Source organism: Lithobates pipiens, unplaced genomic scaffold (genome assembly GCF_037356315.1).
Source record: "Lithobates pipiens isolate NorthernLeopardFrog02 unplaced genomic scaffold, aLitPip1_a1.2 Scaffold_1, whole genome shotgun sequence".
Lineage (NCBI taxonomy): Eukaryota > Metazoa > Chordata > Amphibia > Anura > Ranidae > Lithobates > Lithobates pipiens.
The window spans coordinates 238,244,400-238,270,160 of NW_027507685.1; the positions used below are offsets into that span (position 1 = coordinate 238,244,400).

Here is a 25,761-nt window from a genome sequence, read left to right on the forward strand (position 1 = left end):
AAACTTTTTTGGCACACTTTGGTAAGACTCTCTGCAGACCTATTAATTTACCCCATACAATACTAATTACATTTTATATTAAATTTACATTTATCATTATTTATTCACATATATGTACGTAATGAACGATTGGATTTTTTTCAATTATAATTACATTGTGGAGCGAAATACTTTATGAATTTATTGTATATATAATTATATGTACTGTACATATTTTCTTTTGACTGTTTCTTTGTATATTTATTTTCCAGTTCATTCATAAACCGTAACATTCCTGAGGAAGCTCAACGAGCGAAACATGTAGAGTGGTATATTGTGAAATGATCAGTTTTTTGTGCATCGTTGTGTGGTGCAATATATTGAATGCACTATTACTGGAAATCTCCATTATTGTTTTTAATGTTTGTAAATAAAAATATCTATTTTATGCTCCTTTTTTGATCTAATTAATTATAATCTACAGTGCCTTGCGAAAGCATTCGGCCTCCTTGAACTTTTCAACCTTTTGCCACATTTCAGGCTTCAAACATAAAGATATAACATTTTTATTTTTTGTGAAGAATCACCAACAAGTGGGACATAATTGTGAAGTGGAACGAAATCTATTGGATTTTTGAAACTTTTTTAACGAATAAAAAAATGAAAAGTGGGGTGTGCAAAATTATTCGGCCCCCTTCCGTTAATACTTTGTAGAGCCACCTTTTGCTGCAATTACAGCTGCAAGTCACTTGGGGTATGTCTCTATCAGTTTTGCACATCGAGAGACTGAAATTCTTGCCCATTCTTCCTTGCAAAACAGCTCGAGCTCAGTGAGATTGGATGGAGAGCGTTTGTGAACAGCAGTTTTCAGCTCTTTCCACAGATTCTCGATTGGATTCAGGTCTGGACTTTGACTTGGCCATTCTAACACCTGGATACGTTTATTTGTGAACCAGTCCTTTGTAGATTTTGCTGTATGTTTGGGATCATTGTCTTGTTGGAAGATAAATCTCCGTCCCAGTTTCAGGTCTTTTGCAGACTCCAACAGGTTTTCATCCAGAATGGTCCTGTATTTGGCTGCATCCATCTTCCCCTCAATTTTAACCATCTTCCCTGTCCCTGCTGAAGAAAAGCAGGCCCAAATCATAATGCTGCCACCACCATGTGTGACAGTGGGGATGGTGTGTTGAGGGTGATGAGCTGTGTTGCTTTTACGCCAAACATATTGTTTTGCATTGTGGGCAAAAAGTTGGATTTTGGTTTCATCTGACCAGAGCACCTTCTTCCACATGTTTGGTGTGTCTCCCAGGTGGCTTGTGGCAAACTTTAGACGAGACTTTTTATGGATATCTTTGAGAAATGGCTTTCTTCTTGCCACTCTTCCATAAAGGGCAGATTTGTGCAGTGTACGACTGATTGTTGTACTATGGACAAACTCTCCCACCTCAGCTGTAGTTCTCTGCAGTTCATCCAGAGTGATCATGGGCCTCTAGGCTGCATCTCTGATCAGTCTTCTCCTTGTCTGAGCTGAAAGTTTAGAGGGACGGCCAGGTCTTGGTAGATTTGCAGTGGTCTGATACTCCTTCCATTTCAAAATGATCGTTTGCACAGTGCTCCTTGGGATGTTTAAAGCTTGGGAAATCTTTTTGTATCCAAATCCAGCTTTAAACTTCTCCACAACAGTATTACGGACCTGCCTGGTGTGTTCCTTGGTCTTCATGATGCTCTCTGCGCTTTCAACAGAACCCTGAGACTATCACAGAGCAAGTGCATTTATACAGAGACTTGATTACACACAGGTGGATTCTATTTATCACCATCAGTCATTTAGGACAACATTGGATCATTCAGAGATCCTCGCTGAACTTCTGGAGTGAGTTTGCTGCACTGAAAGTAAAGGGGCCGAATAATTTTGCACGCATCACTTTTCAGTTTTTTATTTGCTAAAAAAGTTTAAAATATCCCATAGATTTCGTTCCACTTCACAATTGTGTCCCACGTGTTGGTGATTCTTCACAAAAAAATAAAATGTTATATCTTTATGTTTGAAGCCTGAAATGTGGCAAAAGGTTGAAAAGTTCCAGGGGGCCGAATACTTTCGCAAGGCACTGTATTTAGCACCTTAAAAGTCCCAGGGTTTTGTTGACCCCATTCTTTGTGTATATGTGTATGTATATATATATATATATATATATATATAATTTGGATACCGTTTGCATGACCGTCGGTCAAAATATCAAAGCACAATGCTTCCCCTCCAGTAATCTTCCAAACCCCCATGGCCCCTCTTCTTTTCCTGATCACCACATTAACAGAATTTACGAACAACGGGTCTTTTAAAAGGTGAAAGGCAAACCCTGGTCATGTTGGGCCTTCTTATTATGCGTTATACCCTTTCTCATATACATGAACGGTATTTTGTTCCAGTGTTTCGCATTTCTACAACTACATAATGTGGGGTTACGTTTTTGCTTTTCTATAGCAATTTGTTTTCCGCTAAAAATAAAATAACAAAAAAAAAATAATATAAATATATATACACACACACTTGACTGCACCGAAACCGATAATGAAAAATACACTAGGCCAAAAACCAAAACATATTTAAAAAAAATATATATTTTTATACAGCAGATGGTCAGAGACTGGGGACATGGTACAGGAGATGGTCAGAGACTGCAGGCATAATACAAGAGATCAATGCAGCCTCACCAGTGCCCGTCAGATGCAGCCAGACCGAGTGTCCAATCCTGGATCAGGTGATCTGTCTATCAAAGTTCCCCAGACAAGGAGGAGGGGCTGTATGTAACGGCACGCGGCCAGGAACATCACAGCTTTCATTTCAATAGCTGTGATCCCGGCCGCGCGCCGTCACATACAGCCCCTCCCCCTTGTCGGGGAACTTTGATAGACAGATCATCCGTCCAATCCTGCAGGTGATCTGTCTATCAAAGTGTCCGGACAAGGGGGAGGGACTGTGTGACAGGGCACGGCCGGGAACACACAGCTATTGAAATGAAAGCTGTGATGTTCCCAGCGCTGTGATCAAACAGGCGGCAGAGGCGGCTCTCCTGCGCTATAGTACACCCACATGATGGGCGGCACCAGGGGCGGAGCCCCAGCCCAGGCATCGCCCCATTTTCAGCTGTTTTTCTCTTTCGGTAAATTGCTGAAAAGGGCATTTTCGGCTGATATTTCGGTGCATCCCTAAGATACATATATACACACACACTATATTACCAAAAGTATTAGGAAGCCTGTCTTTACACACAAACACACACTAACTTTAATGGCATCCCAGTCTTAGCCCATAGGGTTCAATATTGCGTTGGCTCACCCTTTGCAGCTATAAACAGCTTCAACTCTTCTGGGAAGCACATTTGTGAGGTCAGGCACTGATGTTGGGCAAAAAGGCCTGGTTCGCTCTAATTCATCCCAAAGGTGTTCTACCGTGTTTCCCCGAAAGTAAGACAGTGTCTTACTTTCTTTTTATCCCCAAAAGCCCCACTATGTCTTACTTTCGGGGTATGTCTTATATTGGAAAAAAATTGTCGAATTTTTTGTTTTAACCATAAAATTAACATTTATTAACAACCTGAACAGTATTGTATTCACCACAAAACAGTTTTATAAAAGGAAGTGCCAAGAATGTCTTGTTACAACATTGCATAACATGTAAAACAAAGAAATATGGTAAGAACGAACAGTGGAATACTGGAGGATAAAACAGATTTATGTGTGATACAGTACCACCTGCTGTATTTAATCCAGTGTGACACCTGCTGATACCCACTGGGTTACATACAGCAGATGATACCCCAGTATACCAGTGTGTATGTTTTACTGATGTATGATTAATACTGTGTGCATTACCGTATTTTAAGCAGGAGGCGGCAGTGACAAGTGCAGGGGACGGCGCGGTGACGTATGGAGAGGGGGACGGCTCAGGCGTGGGCAGGAGGCGGCGCTCATTAAGTTCAGAGGGAAATGGCAGACGCGGCGACGTATGGAGAGGGGGACGGTGCGGACGTGGGCAGGAGGCGGCGCGCAGCTAGATGAGAGGGAGGCGGCAATACCCCCGTGTTTCCCCGAAAGTAAGACATATGTCTTACTTTCGGGGTACGGCTTATATTAGCCGACCCCTCTGAAACTCCCGATACGTCTTACAATCGGGGGTGTCTTACTATCGGGGAAACAGGGTATTGGGCTGAGGTTAGGACTCTGTGCAGGCCAGTCAAGTTCCTCCACCCCAAACTCACTCATCTATGTCTTTATGCACAGTCATGTTGGAACAGGAAGGGGCCACCCCCAAACTGTTCCCACAAGGTTGGGAGCATGAAATTGTCCAAATGGCTTGGTATGCTGTCGCCTTAAGAGTTCCCTTCACTGAAACTAAGGGGCCAAACCCAACCCCTGAAAAACAACCCCACATCCTCCTCCACCAAATGATTTGCACTAGTGCACAAAGCAGGGTCCATAAAGACATGGATGAGCAAGTTTGGGGTGGAGGAACTTGACTGGCCTGCACAGTCATGACCTCAACAACAGAACAGCTTGGGGGATGAGTTAGAGCGGAGACTGGGAGCCAGGCATTCTCGTTCAACATCAGTGCTAGACCTCCCAAATGCGCTTGTGGAAGAATGGACAGACATTCCCATAGACACACTCCTAGACCTTGTGGACAGAAGAGGGTCCCTCCAGCCACCACCTTTAGACCCCTTTCACACCACAGCGCCGATAGTGTGGGCGGTAAAACGCAGCTATTTCTAGCGGCATTTTACCGCCCGACTTGCGGCGCATTTCGGCCGCTAGCAGGGTGCTTTTACCCCCGCTAGCGGTCGAGAAAGGGTTAAAACCACCAACAATAGTGGCATTTTGCCGGCGTTATTACAGCGCTGCCCCATTGATTTCAATGGGGAGCAGCGATGGAGGAGCGGTAAACACACCGCTCCAAAGAAGCTGCTGGCAGGACTTTTCCCTGACGTCCTGCCAGCGCAGCACTGTAGTGTGAAAGCCCTCGGGGCTTTCACACTACATACAGTGGTGCAGCTTCTTTAGGGCAGATTGTAGGTGCTATTTCTAGCACTATAGCGCCTGAAAAACGCCCTGGTGTGAAAGGGGTCTTACTGAGCTCTCCAGAAGAGTTGAAGCTGTTATAGCTGCGAAGGGTGGGCCAACTCAATATTGAACCCTACGGAGTAAAGGCCCATACACATGATACGAAAATTGGAACTAAAATTCTGTCCGACAAGCTGTTGATTTTCAGATCATTAGTACGGTTTGGATCCTGACCACAACACTGCCTGCCTGGAGTTTGCAGGTTTCTTCCGGGTACAGCGGTTTCCTCCCACACTCCAAAGACATGCTGGTGGATTAATTGGGTCCAGTCTAAATTGGCCCTAGTATACATATAAATATGTTGTAAGCCCTTGTACACACGGTCGGAGAATCCATCGGAATGTGTCCTATCGGACCGTGTCGTCGGATAATCCGACTGTGTGTGGTATGCATCGGACTGATTCCGTCGGACCCAATTTTCCAACATGTTGGAAATATTTCCCGACCAACTGGTTCAATCGATTGGACATACTCCGATCATGTGTAGAGAATTTTGATCGGCCCAAGTGCCACGCATGCTCAGATCAAATTCCTACATCAAAGCTATCGGCTACTAGCCTGAACGTAGTCCCATCGTAACGAAATTACGTCATCACGTTCTGAAAGATCGGATTTTTCAACAACTTAGTCTGACCGTGTGTATACAACAGTTTGACAAAATCCGACGGATTTGATTGTCGAAATCTCAGACCGTGTGTACAGAGGCTTAGGGACCTTAGGTTGTAAGCCCCTTGAGGGTAGGGACTGACGTAAACAACACTATATAAGTACCTGAAATAAATATCTCTATATAATCGCTGTATCTTTTTTTTTTATTTAAAGAGGAGCTGCACCTAAAAAATATTAAAAGCCAGCCGCTACTAATATTGCAGCTGCTGTCTCGCTGCTGCCACCGCTGCCATCCTCTGTCAGGGAATCGGGAAGTGAAGCATGACGGCTTCACTGCCCGGTTCCCTAATGCGCATGTCGCGCTGCGTGTCTCTTATGGTCCCCTGCTGTGTCTCTGGGAACTGTGCGTTTCCCAGAACACAACGGGGGGGGGGGTCTGCGGCGGTCTGGCCGGAAGTGGGTGCAGTCACCTGGTAATCCAGGTAACTGCACCCCCCTCCCCCCTGAAAGGTGCCGATTGTGGCACCGGAGGGATCAGATTAGCGGAACTTCCCCTTTAGGGTGAAGAACAGCTTTAAGGTACTTGAAGAGAGCGAGAGCGAGAGCGAGAGAGAGAGCGAGAGAGAGAGAGACAAAAAACACTGAAAACAGAAAAATGGCCCGATAGTAAATACAGTATTACAGGTTGGTAATAAAGTCATAAAAAAAAAAAATCTGTGAAGAAGATTTTGAGACATTTCGGGTCTGGAAACAGCAAAGAGTGAATAAAAGGAGATTTCCTAATACAATATTTATTTTTTATGGGCTGTTTATAACCCGTACAATTCTAAAGATATGCATTCACAGAAAAGGCGCTATAAAAAGAAGTCTACAGAGGCACGTAATTAAGAGGGTTCCTCTTCACCCTCCAGTTTTACGGTGATGATGTTAAAGCCGGCATCACTTCCAGCATTTGCAGACACACCATCCACATCATCTTCACCATTTTTCTCTTTGGGAAGATCTGAGCTCTTGTGAACGTGTAGATCACCGGTGTGAGTTTTTTGGTGTTTTACCAGCATAGCCTTCTTGGGAAAACGAACCCCACAGTCAGAACACGAGAAAGGTTTATCTCCTGTATGAAGCCTCATGTGTTCTACAAGAGACGCCTTCCAGTTGAAGCCCTTCCCACATTCCGAGCATGAAAAAGGTTTGTTCCCTTCGTGGGTGGCCATGTGCCTCGCTAGGCCTGCGCTGGTTTCATAGCCCTGCCCACATTCCAAGCAAACAAACGGGCGTTGCCCATTGTGCACCTTCTTGTGCTTATCTAGGTGCGGCTTCTGCGTAAAACCTTTCCCGCACTCAGAGCAAGAATACGGCTTCTCCCCGGAATGGATGCGCTCGTGTTTTACGAGGACCGAACGGACGCTAAAACTTTTGCCGCATTCCGAACAGGAAAAGGGTTTCTCCCCAGAGTGAGTTCTGTTGTGTCTGGCAAGGTCAGCCTTCTGCATGAAACCTTTCCCGCACTCCGAGCATTTAAAAGGACTGGCCCCTTTGTGAATTTTCTCATGCTGTGTGAGTGAGGAGTACTGCACAAAGCTCTTCCCGCACTCGGAACAGATGAACGGCTTCCTCTCGGTATGGGTGGTCCGGTGCCGCGTGAGGTGCGCGTTATTGATAAAGCTTTTCCCGCATTCGTCGCAGGTGAACGGTTTCCCACTCTGGTGGGTTTTCTCATGCTGCTTTAGATTGTACTCCCTGGAAAAACATTTGCCGCAATCCGAACAGGAAAATGATTTGGTCTCACCATGGTGGTGGGTCAGCACGGAATCGGTCAAGGAATTCTTCCCGCGGTCTTGGTGAGAGGACTCTGTGGAAAGCTCCGAGACCTTGCTGTGAGTGCATTGATGGTTTACCGCATGGACCTTCTGGCTAAATATTTTTCCGCAAGTAGAACAAGCAAACGGTGTTTCCCCGGTGTGGGTTCTTTGGTGGGTAGCAAGAGCATTTTTATCGGAGAAGCATTCGCCACATTCAGCGCACAAGTGAGGCTTGACTTCTGTGTGGGTCTGCTGGTGCTCAGACAATATGGACATGCTACTAAAACACTTCCCGCACTCAGGGCAAGGATACGGATGCTCTTCGGAATTAACCTGCAAGGCTTTACAGAATTCTGAATTGTACGTAAACATTTTCCCAGAGTCTCCATCTGGACATCCTTTCTTCTCATGGACTTTCCGATGTTGCTCAAGGGTGGCCTCCTCAGAGAAGCATTGGCCACATTCAGCACACAAGTGAGGCTTGACTTCTGTGTGGGTCTGCTGGTGCTCAGACAATATGGACATGCTACTAAAACACTTCCCGCACTCTGAGCATGGAAAAGCTGCCTTTGCTTTATGAAGCGCCTGATGCCTTTTCAGGTTCCTCCTGCGTGAGAAGCGTTTGTCGCAGTCAGAACACGCAAAGGGTTTTATCCCGGTGTGCATACTCCGATGTTGCTCTAGGTTGGCCCGTTTATAAAAACCCTTCCCGCACTCAGGGCAAGAAAGCAGGTTATCAGTAGAGTGGACCTTCAGGTGCTCCACCAACGACGACTTCCAGTTAAAGGCTTTCGGGCATTCCGAACACGCAAAGGTTTTCTCTCTAGTGTGGATTTTAACATGCTCCAAGAGCGACGACCTCCACCTGAACAGTTTCCCGCACTCAGAACAGGAAAAGGGCTTATTGTACGAATGGGTCCGTTTATGACTAGCGAGGTCGTCTGCAGATGGGAAAGATGCCGAGCACTCCCAACAGAAGTAACACTTCTCCTCTGAATGAACGACTTTATGTTTGTCCAGATGGTTTTTCTGCCTAAAACACTTCCCGCACACAGGACAGGCAAACGGTCGATCACCGGTGTGGATTCTATAATGTTTAATGAGGATGGAGCTTGCGCTAAAGCATTTGCCGCACACGTTGCAAGAAAACGGCTTCTGTTCTGTGTGGGTTTGGACGTGTTTACAAAGGTCGGCGTTCTGGCTGAAAACCATCCCGCAGTCAGAACAGGAATACGGTACCTCGTCCTTGTGATCCCTCCTGTGCAGCAAGAATGTTGGGTACTGAGCAAAACATTTGCCGCAGTCCGAGCAAACAAATGGCTTTCTGTCAATGTGAGCGATCTGATGACGGATAAGGTGCACTCTGCTACTAAAGCCCTTCCCGCATTTATGGCACGGGAAAGGCTTGGATACTTGGCAAGGTTTAGGATGTTCCTTAGGAACTGACTTGTCACAAAACAGCTTTTCATTTTCCAAATGAGAAAGTGTCTGCTCTTCGGTGTCCGAGGTCTGGAGGTCTATAGGATCTGCATTATGAGGACTTCGCTGTGCTGTTATATTGTGCTGCGGTGGTACACATTGCTCAGAATCTGCAAAAAAATAAAAAATAAAGTTATATTGTGTGCACAATAATAAAGTGATACTAACTTCTCATTTTTTTTTTAGTTAAAATAACAAACATGTCATACTTACCTGCTCTGTGTGATGGTTTTGCACAGAGCAGCCCCTATCCTCCTCTTCTCAGGTCCCTTTTCTGTGCTCCTGGCCCCTCCCTCCCGTTGAGTGCCCCCACAGCAATCAGCTTGCTATGCTGGCACCTGAGCTGAGCCACAGCTCCCTATGTCCCTGTGGTCCGGCCCCGCCCCCTTTCCCTCCTCATTGGCTGACCGACTCACCGGGAGCCAATGGCGTTGCACTGCTGTCCCAGCCAATGAGGTGGGGAGGCCTGGACAGCAGAGACACTCCAACAATCGCTGGATCTAGATGGGGCTCAGGTAAGTATTAGAGGGGCTGCTGCACACAGAAGGTGTTTTATCTTAACGTATAGAATGTATGAAGATTAAAAAAAAAAAAAAAAAAAAACCCTTCTGCCTTTACAAATACTTTAAGTTAACCATAATTAATTCACCTTTGTGATAAATGTTTAGTGTATCTAAGGGACCCAAATACATTATAAATTAAGAAATTCTTCATCCTTAACCACTTATCTACCGGGCACTAAACCCCCCCCCCCGGCCATTTTCCACCTTTCAGCGCTGTCATACTTTTAATGACGCACGGTCATAAAACAATGTGACATTTTTATAATTTTCTTCACACAAAGAGAGCTTTCTTTTGGTGCCATTTTATCACTGCTGGGATTTTTATTTTATATATATTAAAAAAAAAAAAAAAAAAGAGAAAATGTTGAAAAAATAAAATAAAAAGTTTCTCTTAGTTTCTGACAGTAAATTTTGTAAATAAGTCATTTTTTACCTTCACTGATGTGCGCTTATGAGGAGGCACTGATGGGCACTAATAGACACTGATGAGGAGGCACAAATATTCTGCACTTATGGGCACTGATAGGTGGCACTGTCAGGCCCTGATAGCCGGCACTGGTGGGCACTGATAGGTGGTATGGATAAGCGGCACTGATGGGCATCACTGACTGGCATCACTAATGGGCACTGATTTCTGGCTGTGGTGGGCACCGATTGTTGACACTGGCTGCTGGCACTCTAAAGTAAACAGGGCACTGATCATCAGTGCCCTGATTACATCTCTCACTGTCCCCTGCGAGGAAATGCTGTCGATCAGCTCTCCTCACCACACACTGTCAGTGTGAGGTGAGGAGGGCCGATTACCTGCACTTCCTGGTTTACATTTGATCGGCTGTGACTGGACACAGCCAATCACATGATTAAAGAACAGTAGCTCTTTACAGAGATCTGGGTCGCGCCGTGTCCTAGCAACACGGCGTGACTGCTGCTCTGCGTGCACCCACGGCCATTCGGGTGTGCCATCATATGACGTCCACCCAGAATGAGTTGCACCATCTCGCTGTTATTTGACAGTGGGCAGGCAGCAAGTGGTTAAAGAGGAGGTCCAGCTCAAAAAAAAAAAAAAAAAATTGAAAGTCAGCAGCTACAAATACTGCAGCTGCTGACTTTTAATATATGGACACTTACCTGTCCAGGGAGCCCGCAGTGCCAGCACCCTCAGCCGATCTTCGGATCGACTTCCGGGTGTTGCTGTCGCCATTCCTGGTAACAGAGCCAGGAAGTGAAGCCTTTTGGTTTCACTGCTGGTTCCCTACTGCACATGCACACTGCACTTTCTACTAGGCTCGGCGGCGGGGGAAGGAGGGGGGCCGAAATTCCGGGAGATTGGGCCGTGGCCTGTCTCCGTAAGTGACTAAGGGCCCATTCCCCCCTTAAAATGTGCCGAATGTGGCACCGGAGAGGGGGAGGAGACGTTTATGCAAGAGTTCCAGTTTTGGGTGGAACTCTGCTTTAACTCCTTCACCCACTTCCTGCCCAGGCCAAATTTTCAGTGCTGTCGCACTTTGAACGATAATTAACTCAGTCATACAACACTCTACCCAAATTACATTTTTATCAGATAAAGCTTTCTTTTGCTGGTATTTAACCACTGCTTTTTTTTTTTTCTTTTGCCAAATAAATAAAAGTTTGCAAATAATCTTTCTTCATAAATTTAGGCTAAACTGTATTCTGCTACATTTCTTTGGTAAAAATAACTCTCTAGTGATCGAATATCTGAAAATCGATCAGTCCTGATATACTGACGGCCTCTCTCATTTCTTGAGGACCTAAAATGCCAGGACAGTACAAATATCCCCCAAATTACCCTTTTTTGGAAAATAGGTAATTACTATGAAGCATGGCAAGTTTGTTTTCACAGTTTTTGGAAAATGAAGAAAATAAATTAGTTTTTTTCTTTTACATACTATCACCAGAGCAGTACATCATATGGCGGTGACAAGGGACACTGACTGGTGACCATATGTTTAAAAAAAGAAAAATGTTATAAAATTTACACAACATACTGTGACCGAAGTACAGTGTGTCACCATAACAACACTGAACAGCCCTGGGGATTTGGATTCGATTTTTTTTTTTTTAATAATGATTTCTCATTACAGTGTGAATCTCAATTATTATAAACAATCATTTTTGGCATCCATTCATATGCCGTTGTGTACTATTGTGATAGCTGTAATTGTCCATGGCTATCAAGTGGTAGTACAGGTCTGCTGTGATTGGACCTTGTACCATGTGATCGCTGTGACTGATCACAATAGTACCCAATGAATGGCTATGAATGAAAGCCATAGGGTTAAATTAAGACTGGAGCACTCAGAATCTAGGGCAGTTGTGCATGGTAGCCAATAAGCTTCTAACTTCAGCTTGTTCAATTAAGCTTTGACAAGAAAACCTGAAAGTGGATTTCTTTCTGTGCAGAGCTTCATTTTGCATTCTCCAGTTTTAGTAAACCTCTCCTATTGTGTACTATTGACGTGACCAATCACAGCGATCACATGGTACCAGGGCCAGCCTGGTACAGGAGGGTTTATTCAGATAACCTACATCATTTATTAAGGGTAACCCTCGGGACACAATATAGGACATTTAAATGTTACTCTGGTCCTCATGTAATTACCTGAAGGGGCACCGAGGAACCTCCGTCTAGTTCTGGAACTATCTGCCTCGGATATCCATGGCTCTTCTCCTTTCTCAATCCTATGTATGATGTCTGGCTTTACAGGGAGGTATCCTTGTAAACAAAAAGAAAAAAACAAGTTATTACCGGATTGCTACTTTTCCTAAAATCTTCAAGTACGTTTCACATGAGAGATGGATATGTCCACCTGCAGGATACACTAGGAGTTTAAAAGGGCTCCAAGATGCTTGCAGCCTCAACATTTAAGACTACTCTCTTGCAACTAAGAATAAAAAAAAAAATAAAAAAAATAAAAGTCACTTGTGGAGTACACTGACCTTCTTGTGCTAAAGATACGGCTCAAAAAAAAGAAAATGACAAACTTAAGGTGATTGTAAAGGTAAAATAAAACATACATATCCTACCTACCTCCACTGTGCAGCTCATTTTTGCACAGAGTGGCCCAAACCTGGACTTCTGGGGTCCCCCAGGGGGCTCCTCCCCACATCTAATGCGCTTCCCCAAGGGGGTTACCTTGCGGGCACACTCCCGAGTCCAGCATTCGTTGTCCACAGAGGCCGAACTGCTATTAATCTATCCAATCAAGAGCTGAGAACCCTGGGCAGAGAGACAGCGTGTCCCTGTGGGTCAAGTTTGAGGGTTCAGTTAAGTGAAACTGGGGGGTGGTCACTGGCCGGTGTTTTTTCCCATTAATGCAAAGGATGCATTAAGGGAAAAAAAAACACGAAGGTTTACAACCCCTTTAATTAAAAGCTTGAAAGAGTTCTCCATTTTGCAAGGTGGCTTTGTGAGTTCTAGCCAAAATGCTGGTAGGTCCCATGGAGGAAAGTCCTGGAGTGGAAACCCTGAGACCTACAAAATAGGACTTTCATATTCAAACGTAAGCTCTGAGAAATACAGGCAGATACTTATCCATCAGGTCATACCATCAGGGAGGTGTGTGATTGGCCCCAAATGTATTCTGCACACAGGATAACGATCCCAAACATACAACCAACGTCATTAAGAAATATCTTCAGTGTAAAAAAAAGAACAAGGAGTCCTGGAAGTGATGGTTTGGTCCCCACGGAGCCCTGATCTCTCAGTTTGGGATGACATGAAGAGACAGAAGGATCCGAGGCAGCCAACATCCACAGAGAATCTGTGGTTAGTTCTCCAAAGATGTTTGGAACAACCTACCTGCAGAGTTCCTCCAAGAATTGTGTGCAAGTCTACCTAGAAGAACCGATGCTGTTTTGAAAAGCAAAGGGTGGACACACCAAATATGGATTTGATTTGAGTTTCTCTTTCTAATCATTTACTTTCCATTTTGTGCATTGAGAAAAATAATCTATTAACATTTCTATTGAAGCGGACTTCCACCAAAAAAATGGAACTTCCTCTAAGTGAAGGTGACCGCACATTTGGCATGTCATTTTTTGGGGGGATACCCTATTTTTAGAGGCACCCAGCTCCCACTTCCTCCTGAGGCTCCGTTCACCTCTTCCCCCTCACTGCAATCTTCTGGGACACGTCACAGGTCCCAGAAGATTGCCCGGCCAATCACAGCGCGCGGCCTCGGCTGAGGAGAGGAGAGGAGCGAGGCTTCATTCACCCACATCGCTGGACCATGGGACAGGCGAGTGTCCGATTATTAAAAGTCGGCAGCTACACCTTTTGTACCTACTCCACTTTAAATTAAGACTACAAATTCAAAAAGTGATAGGGTGCAAAACTAACACATCCTCAAAAAGATAGGGAAAAAAAATGCATCTACCGTGGTATTGGGTGGGATGAATAGGCAAAAGCAGACTACTTACCTAAAGATCTCATAGACCAGAAGTTCTCCATCATGACATTCTTATAGGTCTCCTTCTGCCCAATCTTCAGGGATTCCCACTCTTCTTCCGAGAAATAGATTGCCACATCATCAAACGATAACACCTTATAAAAAGGAAAAATGGAGTTACGTACCGGTAACATCCTTTTCCAGGAGTCTTTCAGGACAGCCACCTTTGAGAGACACTGGCTCCTCCCCTCTTAGGAAACACCGCCTTCATTTTCATGATTTAAGCCTCCTCCTCCCTTCGTTCCTCAGTTCTTCCAGAGTACCTCCGGCCAACTGGGGAGACACAAGAACACGTCAAACAAACTTTTAGTCTTACCTGACGGTCTCATGTGATGAGTTCCCGATGATCTGCAAAAAACCTGGGTGGGAACCGGTGCTGTCCTGAAAGACTCCTGGAAAAGGATGCTACCGGTACGTAACTCCATTTTTCCCCAGTTCGTCTTTCAGGACAGCCACCTTTGAGAGGATAAGCGAGTACCTTGTCTTAGGGTGGGACCTACTGCTTGCAGCACCTTGTGACCAAAGGGCTTGGTCTTTGGCTGAGAGAAGATCCAATCTATAGAGCTTCACGAACGTAGAAAACCTGAACCACGTTGCGGCTCTACAGATCTGTTCAGGAGACGCACCAGCCCACTTTGTCTGCGAAGTTGCCGCTGTCCTGGCTGAGTGTGCTTTAATTCTAACTGGAGGCTTTAACACCCCAACCACGCAAGTCTGCCCAATGGCTGACCTTAACCATCTGGTTAGCGTACGTCTAAAGGCTTTGCAACCCTTCATAGCCCTTGGAAATAACCCTAAAAGTAAATCAGACTTCCTGAACTGACTTTGTGCAATCTAAATAATGAAGGACACATCTTCTAACGTCCAATAAGATGTGTTCCTGTTCTCTCACTGGTTTTGAACAAAAAATGGGCAGCATAATCTCTCGGACTCTCTGAGGATTAGAGACTACCATTAGGTAAAAAGGCCAGAACGGTCTTAAAAACTGAATGGTCTGGAAAGGGAGTGCCCTAACAGAAAGGGTTTCGAGTTTACTCACTTTCCTTGCCGTAGTGATCGCCACAAAAAAACTGTTTTGAGAGTAATCAACCATAACGAGCAAGATTCCAATTGCTCAAAAGGTTCTTTAGTGAGAACCTGTAAAACTAATGAGAGATCCCGACTGGGAAGGGGACGACCAAAGGCTTGGTCTTTGCCTACTTAAGGCTCTAAAGAACCTTACTATCCCAAGGTCTGATATTAGATGCCTTTCCAGAAATACGCTAGAAGCGAAAACCTGACTCTTCAATGTTTATGGGGCTAAACCTTTATCTGCCCCTGACTGCAGGAACTCTAGAACGGCTACAAGGTTGTGCACATTGAAGGAGTTCTCTGAGCACCAGCTATTGAACCGCCTCCATACCTTCAAGAAAATGGTCCGAGTTTCTATTTACCTGCAATTCAGAAGAGTGGCTATTAAACAGTCTGAGACCCCTTTGCCCTTCGGCAATTCCTTCTCAGTAGCCAAGCTGCAAGGATCCACCTGGGGACAGCAGATTGGACCCTGGGAAAGGAGACACTCCTAGACCGGGAAAACCCGGGGGGGGGGGGGGGGTTCCACTGACAGGCCCTTCAGAATGAAGAACCACGGCCTCCTGGGCCCAAGAGGTGTGATTAGAAAAAAGGTAGTAATCTCCACCTGAAAACTTCCCTGACCCTGCAGGAATCAGAACGGGAGGGGAGAAAGCATAGCACTTAGAGAAACCCTAACTCTGTGCTTTAGTGTGCCTGCTCCTGCTCCCGACCTCCCATCTCCCCTGTTCATGGAACAGGAGATGGCTTCCTTTGCGTTTTCCCTTGAGAAAAAAGAGGTCTATCCAAGGAATCCCCCAACTCTGGGTGATCTTTTCGAAAAACCTCCTGCTTGAGAACCTGGTTGCTCTGAGGAAATCTAATATCAGAATCTGCTCTCCTTTCAAACAGATCACTGGAAAGACAGGAATTTAACATTCGGCCCATCTGAGGATGGCCTTCGCTAGGACCCAAAAGGATCCGCTCCAGGAGTCCACGTCCTGTCGACGTAAGCCACTGCCAAGAGATTGTTTCCATGACTCTTACATGAAGTCTCCAGAGAACTCTCTGAAAGGTCCTGAGAACCAGATCTACTGCTCTCAACTCCCTCCAATTTGAGGATCTCTTAGATTCCTTCCTCTCCCAGGTACCCTGTACCAAACAGGAGTCTAGGTGTGTACCCCAACCTAAGCCGTTCGTATCGGTTGTAACCACCCTGGATACTGGCAAACTCCATTCTAGGTCTTGTAACAAACGTGCTCCCTTTCCCAAAGGGACCTCTTTACCTGAGTTGGAACCGAAACCAAAGAGTCCCAAGACCCCTGACTGTGGTCCCAAACCTTCAAGATGAATAGTTTGCAGAGGACGGTAACATGACCCCGTCCACTGAACTGCTAGGAGCGTGGCTGTCAGTAAACTCAACCTGCCTTATTGAGTTTTTGACGGTTGCCCTGGAGAAACAACAGTGCTTTGTCTATCTTCTGGATCTTCTCCAAGGAGGGAAGACCTTTTGTTCTGTTGAGCCCAGCACCTACCCCAGGAAGGTGACCCCCTGGTAAGGAATTTAAGTTGGGTTTCTCTAGGTTCAGAGGCCAACCCAGGCTCACTAACAGGTCTTTTGTTACCTGTGGATCCCAAATCAACTGCGCCAGAGAAGGTACAAACAGGAGAAGATCGTCAAGACACACGATCACCGAGACTCCCCTGAGACGCAGGAATGCCAGAACTTCTACCATCACTTTGGTGAAGATACGAGGAGGAAGGGGATAGCCCAAAAGGGAAGTGCTTTGAACTGAAGGTGTAGCACTCCTACAGAGGTTATCACTGCCAGCCTAAGGAAACGCTGGTGGTTCTCTGCGATGGGAATATGCAGGTATGCATCCTTACTATCGATGCCCTGAAACAGTTTTGATGGAAGAGGTGCCCTCACCCAGTGACCAAAACCAACGAAAGCCTTCTGTAGGTGACTAAGACACACAGACGCTTCAGGTTCAGGATAAGCCTGAACTTTTCCAAAGGCTTGTGAACCACAAAAATGTGAGAATAGAAGCCTTTCCTATCTATCCTGCTGGGACCTGTATTACCACTTCCTGTTCCTCTAACTCCTGAAGAGGAAAGGACGACACATTTTGGCAGCTCAGTGACAAGGAGTCTCAAAAAGGGGGGAGCTCTGAAAACTCCAAACGGTAGCCTCTTCTGATGATTCTCATCACAAACTAATTGGAGGTGATCATCTCCCACTGGGGGAGGAAGGCCCTTTTTTTTTTTTTTTTTTTTTTAAGGGAAACGGCCTTTTTCTTATCAGCCGTGCAATCTCGCACTGCTTCAAGACCTGGCCAAAAACAGCAGGTCTCCTGTAAAAAAGGATTCCACAGAGCTTTGCATTGGACGCCTTGACCCCCTGCCATGTCTTCAGCCTTAAGGCCCTCCAGGCTGAGTTGGTCAGAGCCGAAGATCTTGCATACATTCGCCTGGATTGAATCGAAGCAGCGTATGCCAACTCCTTAAGTAGCGTGGGAAAGGAGGATAGAAAAGTCTCCTCTGCCGTCATTGCTTCATGCATTAATCTGGCTAAGCCAACACTTCATATTATGAGCCACCACTGTGGCCGCTATGGCAGGCTTAAATATTTTCTTAAGAGAAAAACCCATGCATCCTTCAGAAGTGAGTCCATTTCAAACCATAGGGTCTGAAAGTATTCCCATGTCCCCGAGGACAGGTCAGTATGCCTGGACATCTGAAGAAAGGTAGCATCTGACCTGTGAGATTCTATTCCAGACAAGAGCTTCCTCTTCCGCCCAAGGAAAACCTTTGTTTTAATGCACCAGAAAAGAATGGTTTTCCTTCGGGACCCCGCCATTCCTGATGGCATCGATCAAGACGTCATGAACCGGGAACACCCGCTTCCCCCAGGCCCTAGTACATCTGATCGTGGGGTGACAATGCCTTCTTTTTCTCTTGTATGCCTAAAGTGGTATGAATAGCTCCCAAGAGCTTATCCACTTCATCCAGGGGGAAGTTTATATCGTGAGGTTCTTTTGGGTTCCCCATCCAAGCCCTCACCATCAGATTCCCCTTGGGAGTCTGAGACGGCACTGTCAACTTCTTCCTCAACTTCCTCTCTGGAACCCTCTAGACTCTCCCTTAACTTGCAGGAGGAACATCCATCGGGTTAGGTGGAACACTCTGCTGTGCTGGTGAAAGAATGCTCTGGAGCTGAGGCCACTGGAACCTTCACAGAAGCCGCCAGATATGCACCGTGTTCTGCTGCCCCTGATGGCGCCCAAACAGGGACCTGAACCCTTAGGTTAAAGGTCTGACTGAGCTATCCGGTGCTTCAATACACTCCTTACCAAGTGCCTTGAACCAGGGATTCCCCCAAAGAGGCTCTATATGAAGGACACTCCCTCCTAGAACCAAGGGGAGACTTGCTCATGTCCTTCTGAGACATAGAGATAAAAGAGCAGCATAAAATCTTAAAACAGAAAAGAAACACCAGCACTACTTAAGAGGACCACTGGGAGTGCCCTCCCCTAGGATCAATCTCCATCTGGATCCCAGACGCACTGTCCTTCCCCCCGACCACCTAGGGGGAAAAAACACCAGTGGAGCTACTGGTTATAAAGGTAAGGGAACCCCTCGCCAGGTCTTTTACCTTTGAGTGGCTGGTGCCGTTACTCCAGGAGCTCCTGAAGCCACTGCTTCGGACATTCTCCTGTTGAGGAAGAGTGGTACGAACGTGCCTCCAAAGCTACCTGTGCAACTTAGAAGAGAGGCTGCACCAGCCGAACGCTTGGTCCTCCTTCCGTCCGTGTCCGGAACGGGAAGTCGCGGGTTCAACGAAGATGTCCGTCCCCACCAGAACTGACGTCGCCCGTCATCTGGTCCGGCCTCCAGCTCCAAGCCGACTGCAAACACAGGGGGACCTAGGACGTCCTGTTGCAGCACCCCACTGGGCGAAAACGAATGGATGGACCTCCCTAAAACTTCCTGCTTTCCCCAAGCGAAGATTAGAGTGCGTGTAAAAAAGGTCAGTACAAGAGTTCAGCTCCCCAGCCGACCGGACTGCCTATCCCGTTGAAGCACCCTCCTGGGCGAACGAAGGGATGAACCTCTAAAAACTTCCTGCTTTCCCCAAGCGAAGTTTAGAGTGTATGGATAGTACAAAAATTCAGCTCCCCAGCTGACCGGACTGCCTATCCCGTTGAAGCACCCTCCTGGGCGAACGAAGGGATGAGCCTCTAAAAACTTCCTGCTTTCCCCAAGCGAAGTTTAGAGTGTATGGTCAGTATGAAAATTCAGCTCACCAGCTGACCGGACGGCCGAAAGTAGACCGATAGACGATCGGACTGCCAAGTGGGGCCAGAGCTCCGCTCGGATAGCTTCAGTCTCGCCAACTGATTCAGCTAAGGTTCCTTAGCGGTGTCTCCCCACCGGAGGAAACACCATAACTGAGGAACGAAGGGAGGAGGAGGCTTAAATCATGAAAATGAAGGCGGTGTTTCCTAAGAGGGGAGGAGCCAGTGTATCTCAAAGGTGGCTGTCCTGAAAGACGAACTGGGGAAAACAAAATTAATAATTTCAGCCCCCATCCCAATCTACCACTTGTTCCACACTGTATATCAGAGCTCCACGATTCTGGAAAGAAATTAGAATTACGATTTTTTTGCCTAGAGAATAAAGATCACGATTCTCCCATGATTTTCAAAACGTACAACCTCTGAACAAACATGATCGAGAGAGAGAGAGATAGAGATGGAGAGAGATAGAGATCGAGAGAGATAGAGATCGAGAGAGATAGAGATGGAGAGAGATAGAGATGGAGAGAGATAGAGATGGAGAGAGATAGAGATGGAGAGAAATAGAGATCGAGAGCTTAATTGATTGGGAGAGATTAAAAAGGTGAGCATTTGCAAATTCTTAAACGCAGTATATATTAGCAGCTCACATTTCGCCAGTGCCACTCATTGTACTGTACAGTCACGCTTATGAATTAACCTTAATACATTTTAATGTGCAAAAACACAAAACCCAACTGTATGATGTACTATAAAAGATGATGTTACGCTGAGTAAATAGAAACCTAACTTATTACACTGCATATGCCCGTGCAAGGGCGCCAAACTAAAGTACCTAAAAATCTCAATAGGCGACGCTTTAAAAGCCTTTGGTTACCAGCTCAGAGTAACACAGGAGGTCTGGTGCTAGAATCATTGCTCTGATGTTCTCGGTGATACCTCACACGCGAGGTGCGATCACCATTTACATATGCGTGCGGTCCCTAATTGCGCATGAGCACAGGGGAATGAGGGCATTATTATTATTTTTTTAGATATCAACTTTATAGCTCTCTCAAGGGATGAACAACATCTCCTGTGATAGCATGGGCTGTGACAGGTCCTCTTTATGGAGAGATCTGAGGTCTATCAGATCCCAGATCTCTCCTCTGGCCTTCAAAGCATCTGATAACACCGAGATCAACGGGATCAGATGCTTTCATAAGCCGGTAAGAGCTTGTTTACATGGTACCAAAACCAGCAAATCCTTGTTGCTTCAGCTTTGTGACGTCACATGGGGGGGGGGGGGGGGTACATCAGTTCCTCTCACTGTATCCTGGGGAAACTGATGCTGTGGGCCCTATCTTTTCTGGGTTCCTTGATTGGACGGGAGAGCTCAGTAAGAACCCTTTCACACCAAGGGCGTTTTTCAGGCGCTATAGCGCTAGAAATAGCGCCTACAATCTGCCCTAAAGAAGCTGCACCATTGTATGTAGTGTGAAAACCCAGAGGGCTTTCACACTACAGTGCTGCGCTGGCAGGACGTCAGGGAAAAGTCCTGCCAGCAGCTTCTTTGGAGCGGTGTGTTTACCCTTCTCCACCGTTGCTCCCCATTAAAATCAATGGGGCAGCGCTGTAGTACCGCCAGCAAAACGCAGCTATTGCGGCGTATTGCCGGCGGCTTTAACCCTTTCTCGACCGCTAGCGGGGGTAAAAGCACCCCGCTAGTGGCCGAAATACGCCGCTAGAAATAGCGGCGTTTTACCGCCCGCGCTATCGGTGCTGTGTTGTGCAAGGGGTCAAAAGGTGGCGGTTGGAGGGACCCTCTTCTGCCGCCTGTAAAAGTGATCCAGTGATCATAAGGATGGGAAGTGGATCATTCATATTCACCTGTGGAGAGTATTGATAGGAAGAGCTCTGCGCTGGAGTGATCATTATCCTGGGGTTATAGTGATCTCTCTTCTCCGTCCATATACAGTATATCCAGAACCTCCTTCACAGCTTTACTCCAGGAAAAGAGTCTTCATTTGGCATTACTGGAAATCATCCTAAAAATTAAGAAGACGATAAATGTAATATACAGCGCATCCGGAAAGTATTCACAGCGCTTCACTTTTCAACATTTTGTTATGTTACAGCCTTATTCCAAAATGGGTTCAATTCATTATTTTCCTCAAAATTCTACAAACAACACCCCATAGTGACAACGTGAAAGAAGTTTGTTTGAAATCTTTGCAAATTTATTAAAAAACAAAAAAAATCCCATGTACATAAGTATCACAGTCTTTGCCATGACACTCAAAATTGAGCTCAGGTGCCTCCTATTATCCCTGATCATCCTTGAGATGTTTCTACACCTTGATTGGAGGCCACCTTTGGTAAACTCAGTTGATTGGACATGATTTGGAAAGGCACACACCTGTCTCTATAAGGTCCCACAGTTACCAGTGCATGTCAGAGCACAAACCAAGCCATGAAGTCCAAGGAATTATCTGTAGACCCCCGAGACCGGATTGTATGGAGACGCAGATCTGGGGAAGGGTACAGAAAATTATCTGCAGCATTGAAGGTCCCAATGAGCACAGTGGTCTCCATCACCTGTAAATGGAAGAAGTTTGGAACCACCAGGACTCTTCCTAGAGTGGGCCATTCGGCCCAACTGAGCGATCGGGGAGAAGGGCCTTAGTCAGGGAGGTGACCAAGATCCAGACGGTCACTCTGACAGAGTGTCAGCATTTCTCTGTGGAGAGAGGAGAACCTTCCAGGAGAACAAGCATCTTTGAAGCACTCCACCAATCAGGCCTGTATGGTAGAGTGGCCAGACAGAATCTACTCCTAAGGGTCCTTTCACACGGGGCGGATGATCCGCCCCATGGATATCCGCTTGCTCAGCGGAAAGGCTCAGTCGATCCCCGCTGAGCAGAGGACGGGTCCGTCTCCGCATACTGCGCAGGGACGGACCTGTCAGAGCGCCGCTCTCCCCTATGGGAGATCGGATGATGACTGACCGCAGTGTTGGCCGTCACCCAATCAGATGACGGATGGAAAAGTAGGTTTTTCCTCCGTCACACTTTTTCAGATCGGAGCGGGTCGAATCTCAGCGGACATGTCACCGTTGAGATCCGACGCTCCATAGAGGTCTATGGAGTGTCTGTTCAGGTGTGAAAGAGGCCTTAGTAAAAGGCAAATGACAGCCCATCCGGAGAAACTGCCCAAAAATAGGTGTGTCAAGCTTGTAGCATCATACTCAAAAAGACTTGAGGTTGTAATTGGTGCCAAAGGTGCTTCAACAAATGTAGCGCTGACATGCTTGTTTATTAATGTGTGTTTCCAGGTAATAAAAGTCTATGGACATTTCTATGGCTTAGTATTTGGCGCCATCTAGCGGCCAAATACTGGTACTGAACTAAAATGTTTATTGCTTTGAAGAAAGCACAAAAGACATATACAGGAAATGACTGTTTTGATCAGAAGGTTGACCCTTTTACCCAGGAGGCTTGATGAACTACCCATGAACACTTACTCTGGCAGTGCATGCTGGGTAGGACATAAAAGGACCCCGAGTGTCCATTTTAGGTCTCTTGGGATCGCATGGCCAGCCTGTGAGGATCTGTGTGAAGGTCCTCCCGGAGACAGGGCCCACAGCCTTTGTGGAACGCAAATCTCGCTTGGTTGTGCGAGTGATCTGATGGTGCCAGAGACAGTGACCAGATTGGAGAGATCTAGAGACACTCGTTTGAGAAACGGAGGACTGGGCTCACCCAGCGGAGCGGAATAGAGCGACGGGCCCAGCTGAGGGATAAGCAAGCTGCAGTCAACGGACCAAAGCTACTATACGGAGCTCCGATCAAGTTGGTGAGCGGATCACAGCCCACAGTTTATTAACTTTCACATGCAGTTAGACTCATACACAGGCCTCACTGGGATTTATAGTTCCACGGAGGAAGAGCAGAGCAACTGACACTGGGCAGGCTTGAGGCCTACCTACTCTGATATCCCAAGCCTTGTAGTATAAGTTATATCAGGAGCACCTTTTACCTCAACTTAACTTACTTTAACCTGTGGATTACAAGTCACAAGGAATTATTTTAGCTAGCGAAGACAAGAAGACCAAGTACTTTAAGTGAGATCTCACGCATAGCTTAAAAAGGGGAGCTCCCGGGTATTTATCTATATGTATATGGTTTGATATTTTTTATATTGAATCCCATTGTACTTTCGTCCTATGTTGGGATGACAGCGCAATTACTGTAATCACCTCTGAATATTTTCACAGTAAAATACACTGTTTAAGCATCTAGTTGTGTGGCGTATTGTTTTCTCCCAGCAGGTGGAGCCAGTGGATCCTGAGGTTACACTACAGGTACCTTACATTGTATTATATTGTACTGTATTTTATTGCACCACAGCTGTGCCAAGGGGACTGAGACAAATTAGTTGGGTGTTGTTACTAAAGTGCAGGCCCAAATCAAACCAGCCACTCCTTCGGGAGTCAGTGCTACATAAAGTATTGAGAAAATACTGTGGGAAGGCAGAGATTAGCGTTCATGCTTAGCAGAAACACACAAGATCTCCATCTTCCCCTCTCACAGGACGGCAATCTGCCTTGTTTACATAGGCAGACCCCTGTTCTGCCTTTCTTGAGAACGATCGGTGGGTGTCAGCGAACAGCGGGTGTCCGCTGAGTCCAATCACAGCAGGAGCTGGTCGTCACACCCCAGACATGGAAGAGGTGATCGCATACCAGGGACGGGATTTTGCCTGTAGTACTCCCCTCCTTCACAGTACATACACAGGGGGCGATCAGTGTGGTTCAGGGGATGCATTTTTTTTTCTTGCACTAAAAGGTGGCGATAATGGTTGGCAAACTCATATGATATGAATTTGTTGTGTATGTGTATATAATATATATATATATACACACACATACACACACACACACATACATATATACACACACACACACTTTTTTTTTTAAAGCGAAGGTCCACCCTAAAGTGGACCTTCCGCTCATTGGAATCCTCCCCCCCTCCGGCACCACAATTGGCACCTTTCAGGGGGGAGGGGGGTGCAGTTACCTGCACCCACTTCCGGGATAGCTCTCTGCGGAAAGGGGCGTAGATTACGCCCCTTTCCGAAAGTCCCCCACTGCCTGCTGGGAAACACACAGATCCCAGAGACAGCGTGTCCATCCTTATTGCGCAGCGCGACTTGGGAAATGAAGCCGAAAGGCTCCACTTCCTGATTCCCATACCCAAGATGGCGGCGGCAGCACCCGAGAGATGATCTAGAGATCGGCTTCGGGTGCCGACATCGCGGGCGCACTGGACAGGTAAGTGTCACTATTTTAAAAGTCAACAGCTGCAGTATTTGTAGCTGCTGGCTTTAAAGAAAAAAAAAAAAAAAAAAACACGCGGAGTCCCATCGGATTCCCGCTTTAAGGGTCATTTTTGGCTGGATACATGCTGAATTTTCAGTTTCTGCACCAAAATTTACATGCGGTGACTCTAATGATCGCCCCGCCCACTCTGCGACTCCACCCCCCTAAACAACAAGCTGCGAGGGACATTTTTTTCTGCTTTCCAACACATCAACTTCAGGGACAACACGTTCACTTGCTGGCTAATATATATTTCTCCCACTTTTAGGGTCCACTGTAAGAAGATAATAGTGACTTTACCCATGGATGGTGATGGGTGCAGAGCGCACACACTTCCTGTACCTCCGGGGACACCATGGGGGTCTTCTATAAGACGTTGTGTCCCCTCCTCACATCAACACCGGACCCTCAGGTGGGGGCCACACAGGAAGGTGGTGATCTGGGAAGGGGGACACATTTGTGTGAACATCCAACCACACAGAGCTGTGTGATCTCAGGCTGTGTGCACCATGTAATGTCTTCCCCAGAGCTGAGAAGCGCTCTCTAATGTGCCGGTAGCGCCCCCCTCCGCCCGCTGTGACCCCGCTATTACCTACCCTCAGCGCTCACCTCCGGGGACACACCGCCGCCTCCTACAACACAACCGGAAGTGATGGGAGGGGGGCGGTCACAAGAGAAGGGGAGTGGAAGGGACCCCCTCCGTTCCAAGACTTCCCATCCCGGCCAATCCCAGAGAGACTCGGGAGCGGCCAGACTCCTCCCAGGAGAAGGAGTAGAGGTGGTGGGAGTGGGCGGGATCTGGAGCTAGAGCGCGCGTCCCAAATCTCCAATCCCGGAGGACCAAGGGACATGGTAGTGGGCGGAAACTGGATTAAGGGACGGGCGGGGCCTGGAACTCTATAGCGAAAGCCCCGATTCGTCACCGACCCGGAGAGAGGCTGTTTTATTGATAGATGAAATCCCTCCTTTTATTAACCGACCAATCCTGGAGAGACTTGGGGCGCCCGTGTCATCTATTGGACCAGACTAGAAGTG

The 25,761-nt window shown here is 46.6% G+C and overlaps 1 protein-coding gene across 2 annotated transcripts; it reads right to left on the reverse strand.

Annotated features, from left to right (window-relative positions):
* Positions 1–6,481: 6,481 nt before the first annotated feature.
* Positions 6,482–25,557, reverse strand: LOC143985921 (uncharacterized). 2 transcript variants are annotated; one of them, XM_077484760.1, is made up of 5 exons: positions 25,336–25,557; positions 21,237–21,394; positions 13,991–14,114; positions 12,171–12,284; positions 6,482–9,097 (listed from the first exon to the last, which is right to left on the reverse strand). In XM_077484760.1, exons 2-5 carry the CDS (start codon positions 21,279–21,281, stop codon positions 6,591–6,593), a joined length of 2,790 nt encoding a protein of 929 aa, XP_077340886.1. In that variant the 5' UTR covers positions 21,282–21,394; positions 25,336–25,557; the 3' UTR covers positions 6,482–6,590. The 2 variants fall into 2 exon arrangements, with proteins under 2 accessions (XP_077340886.1, XP_077340885.1); XM_077484759.1 differs by having other exon boundaries at positions 25,323–25,557.
* Positions 25,558–25,761: the final 204 nt, after the last annotated feature.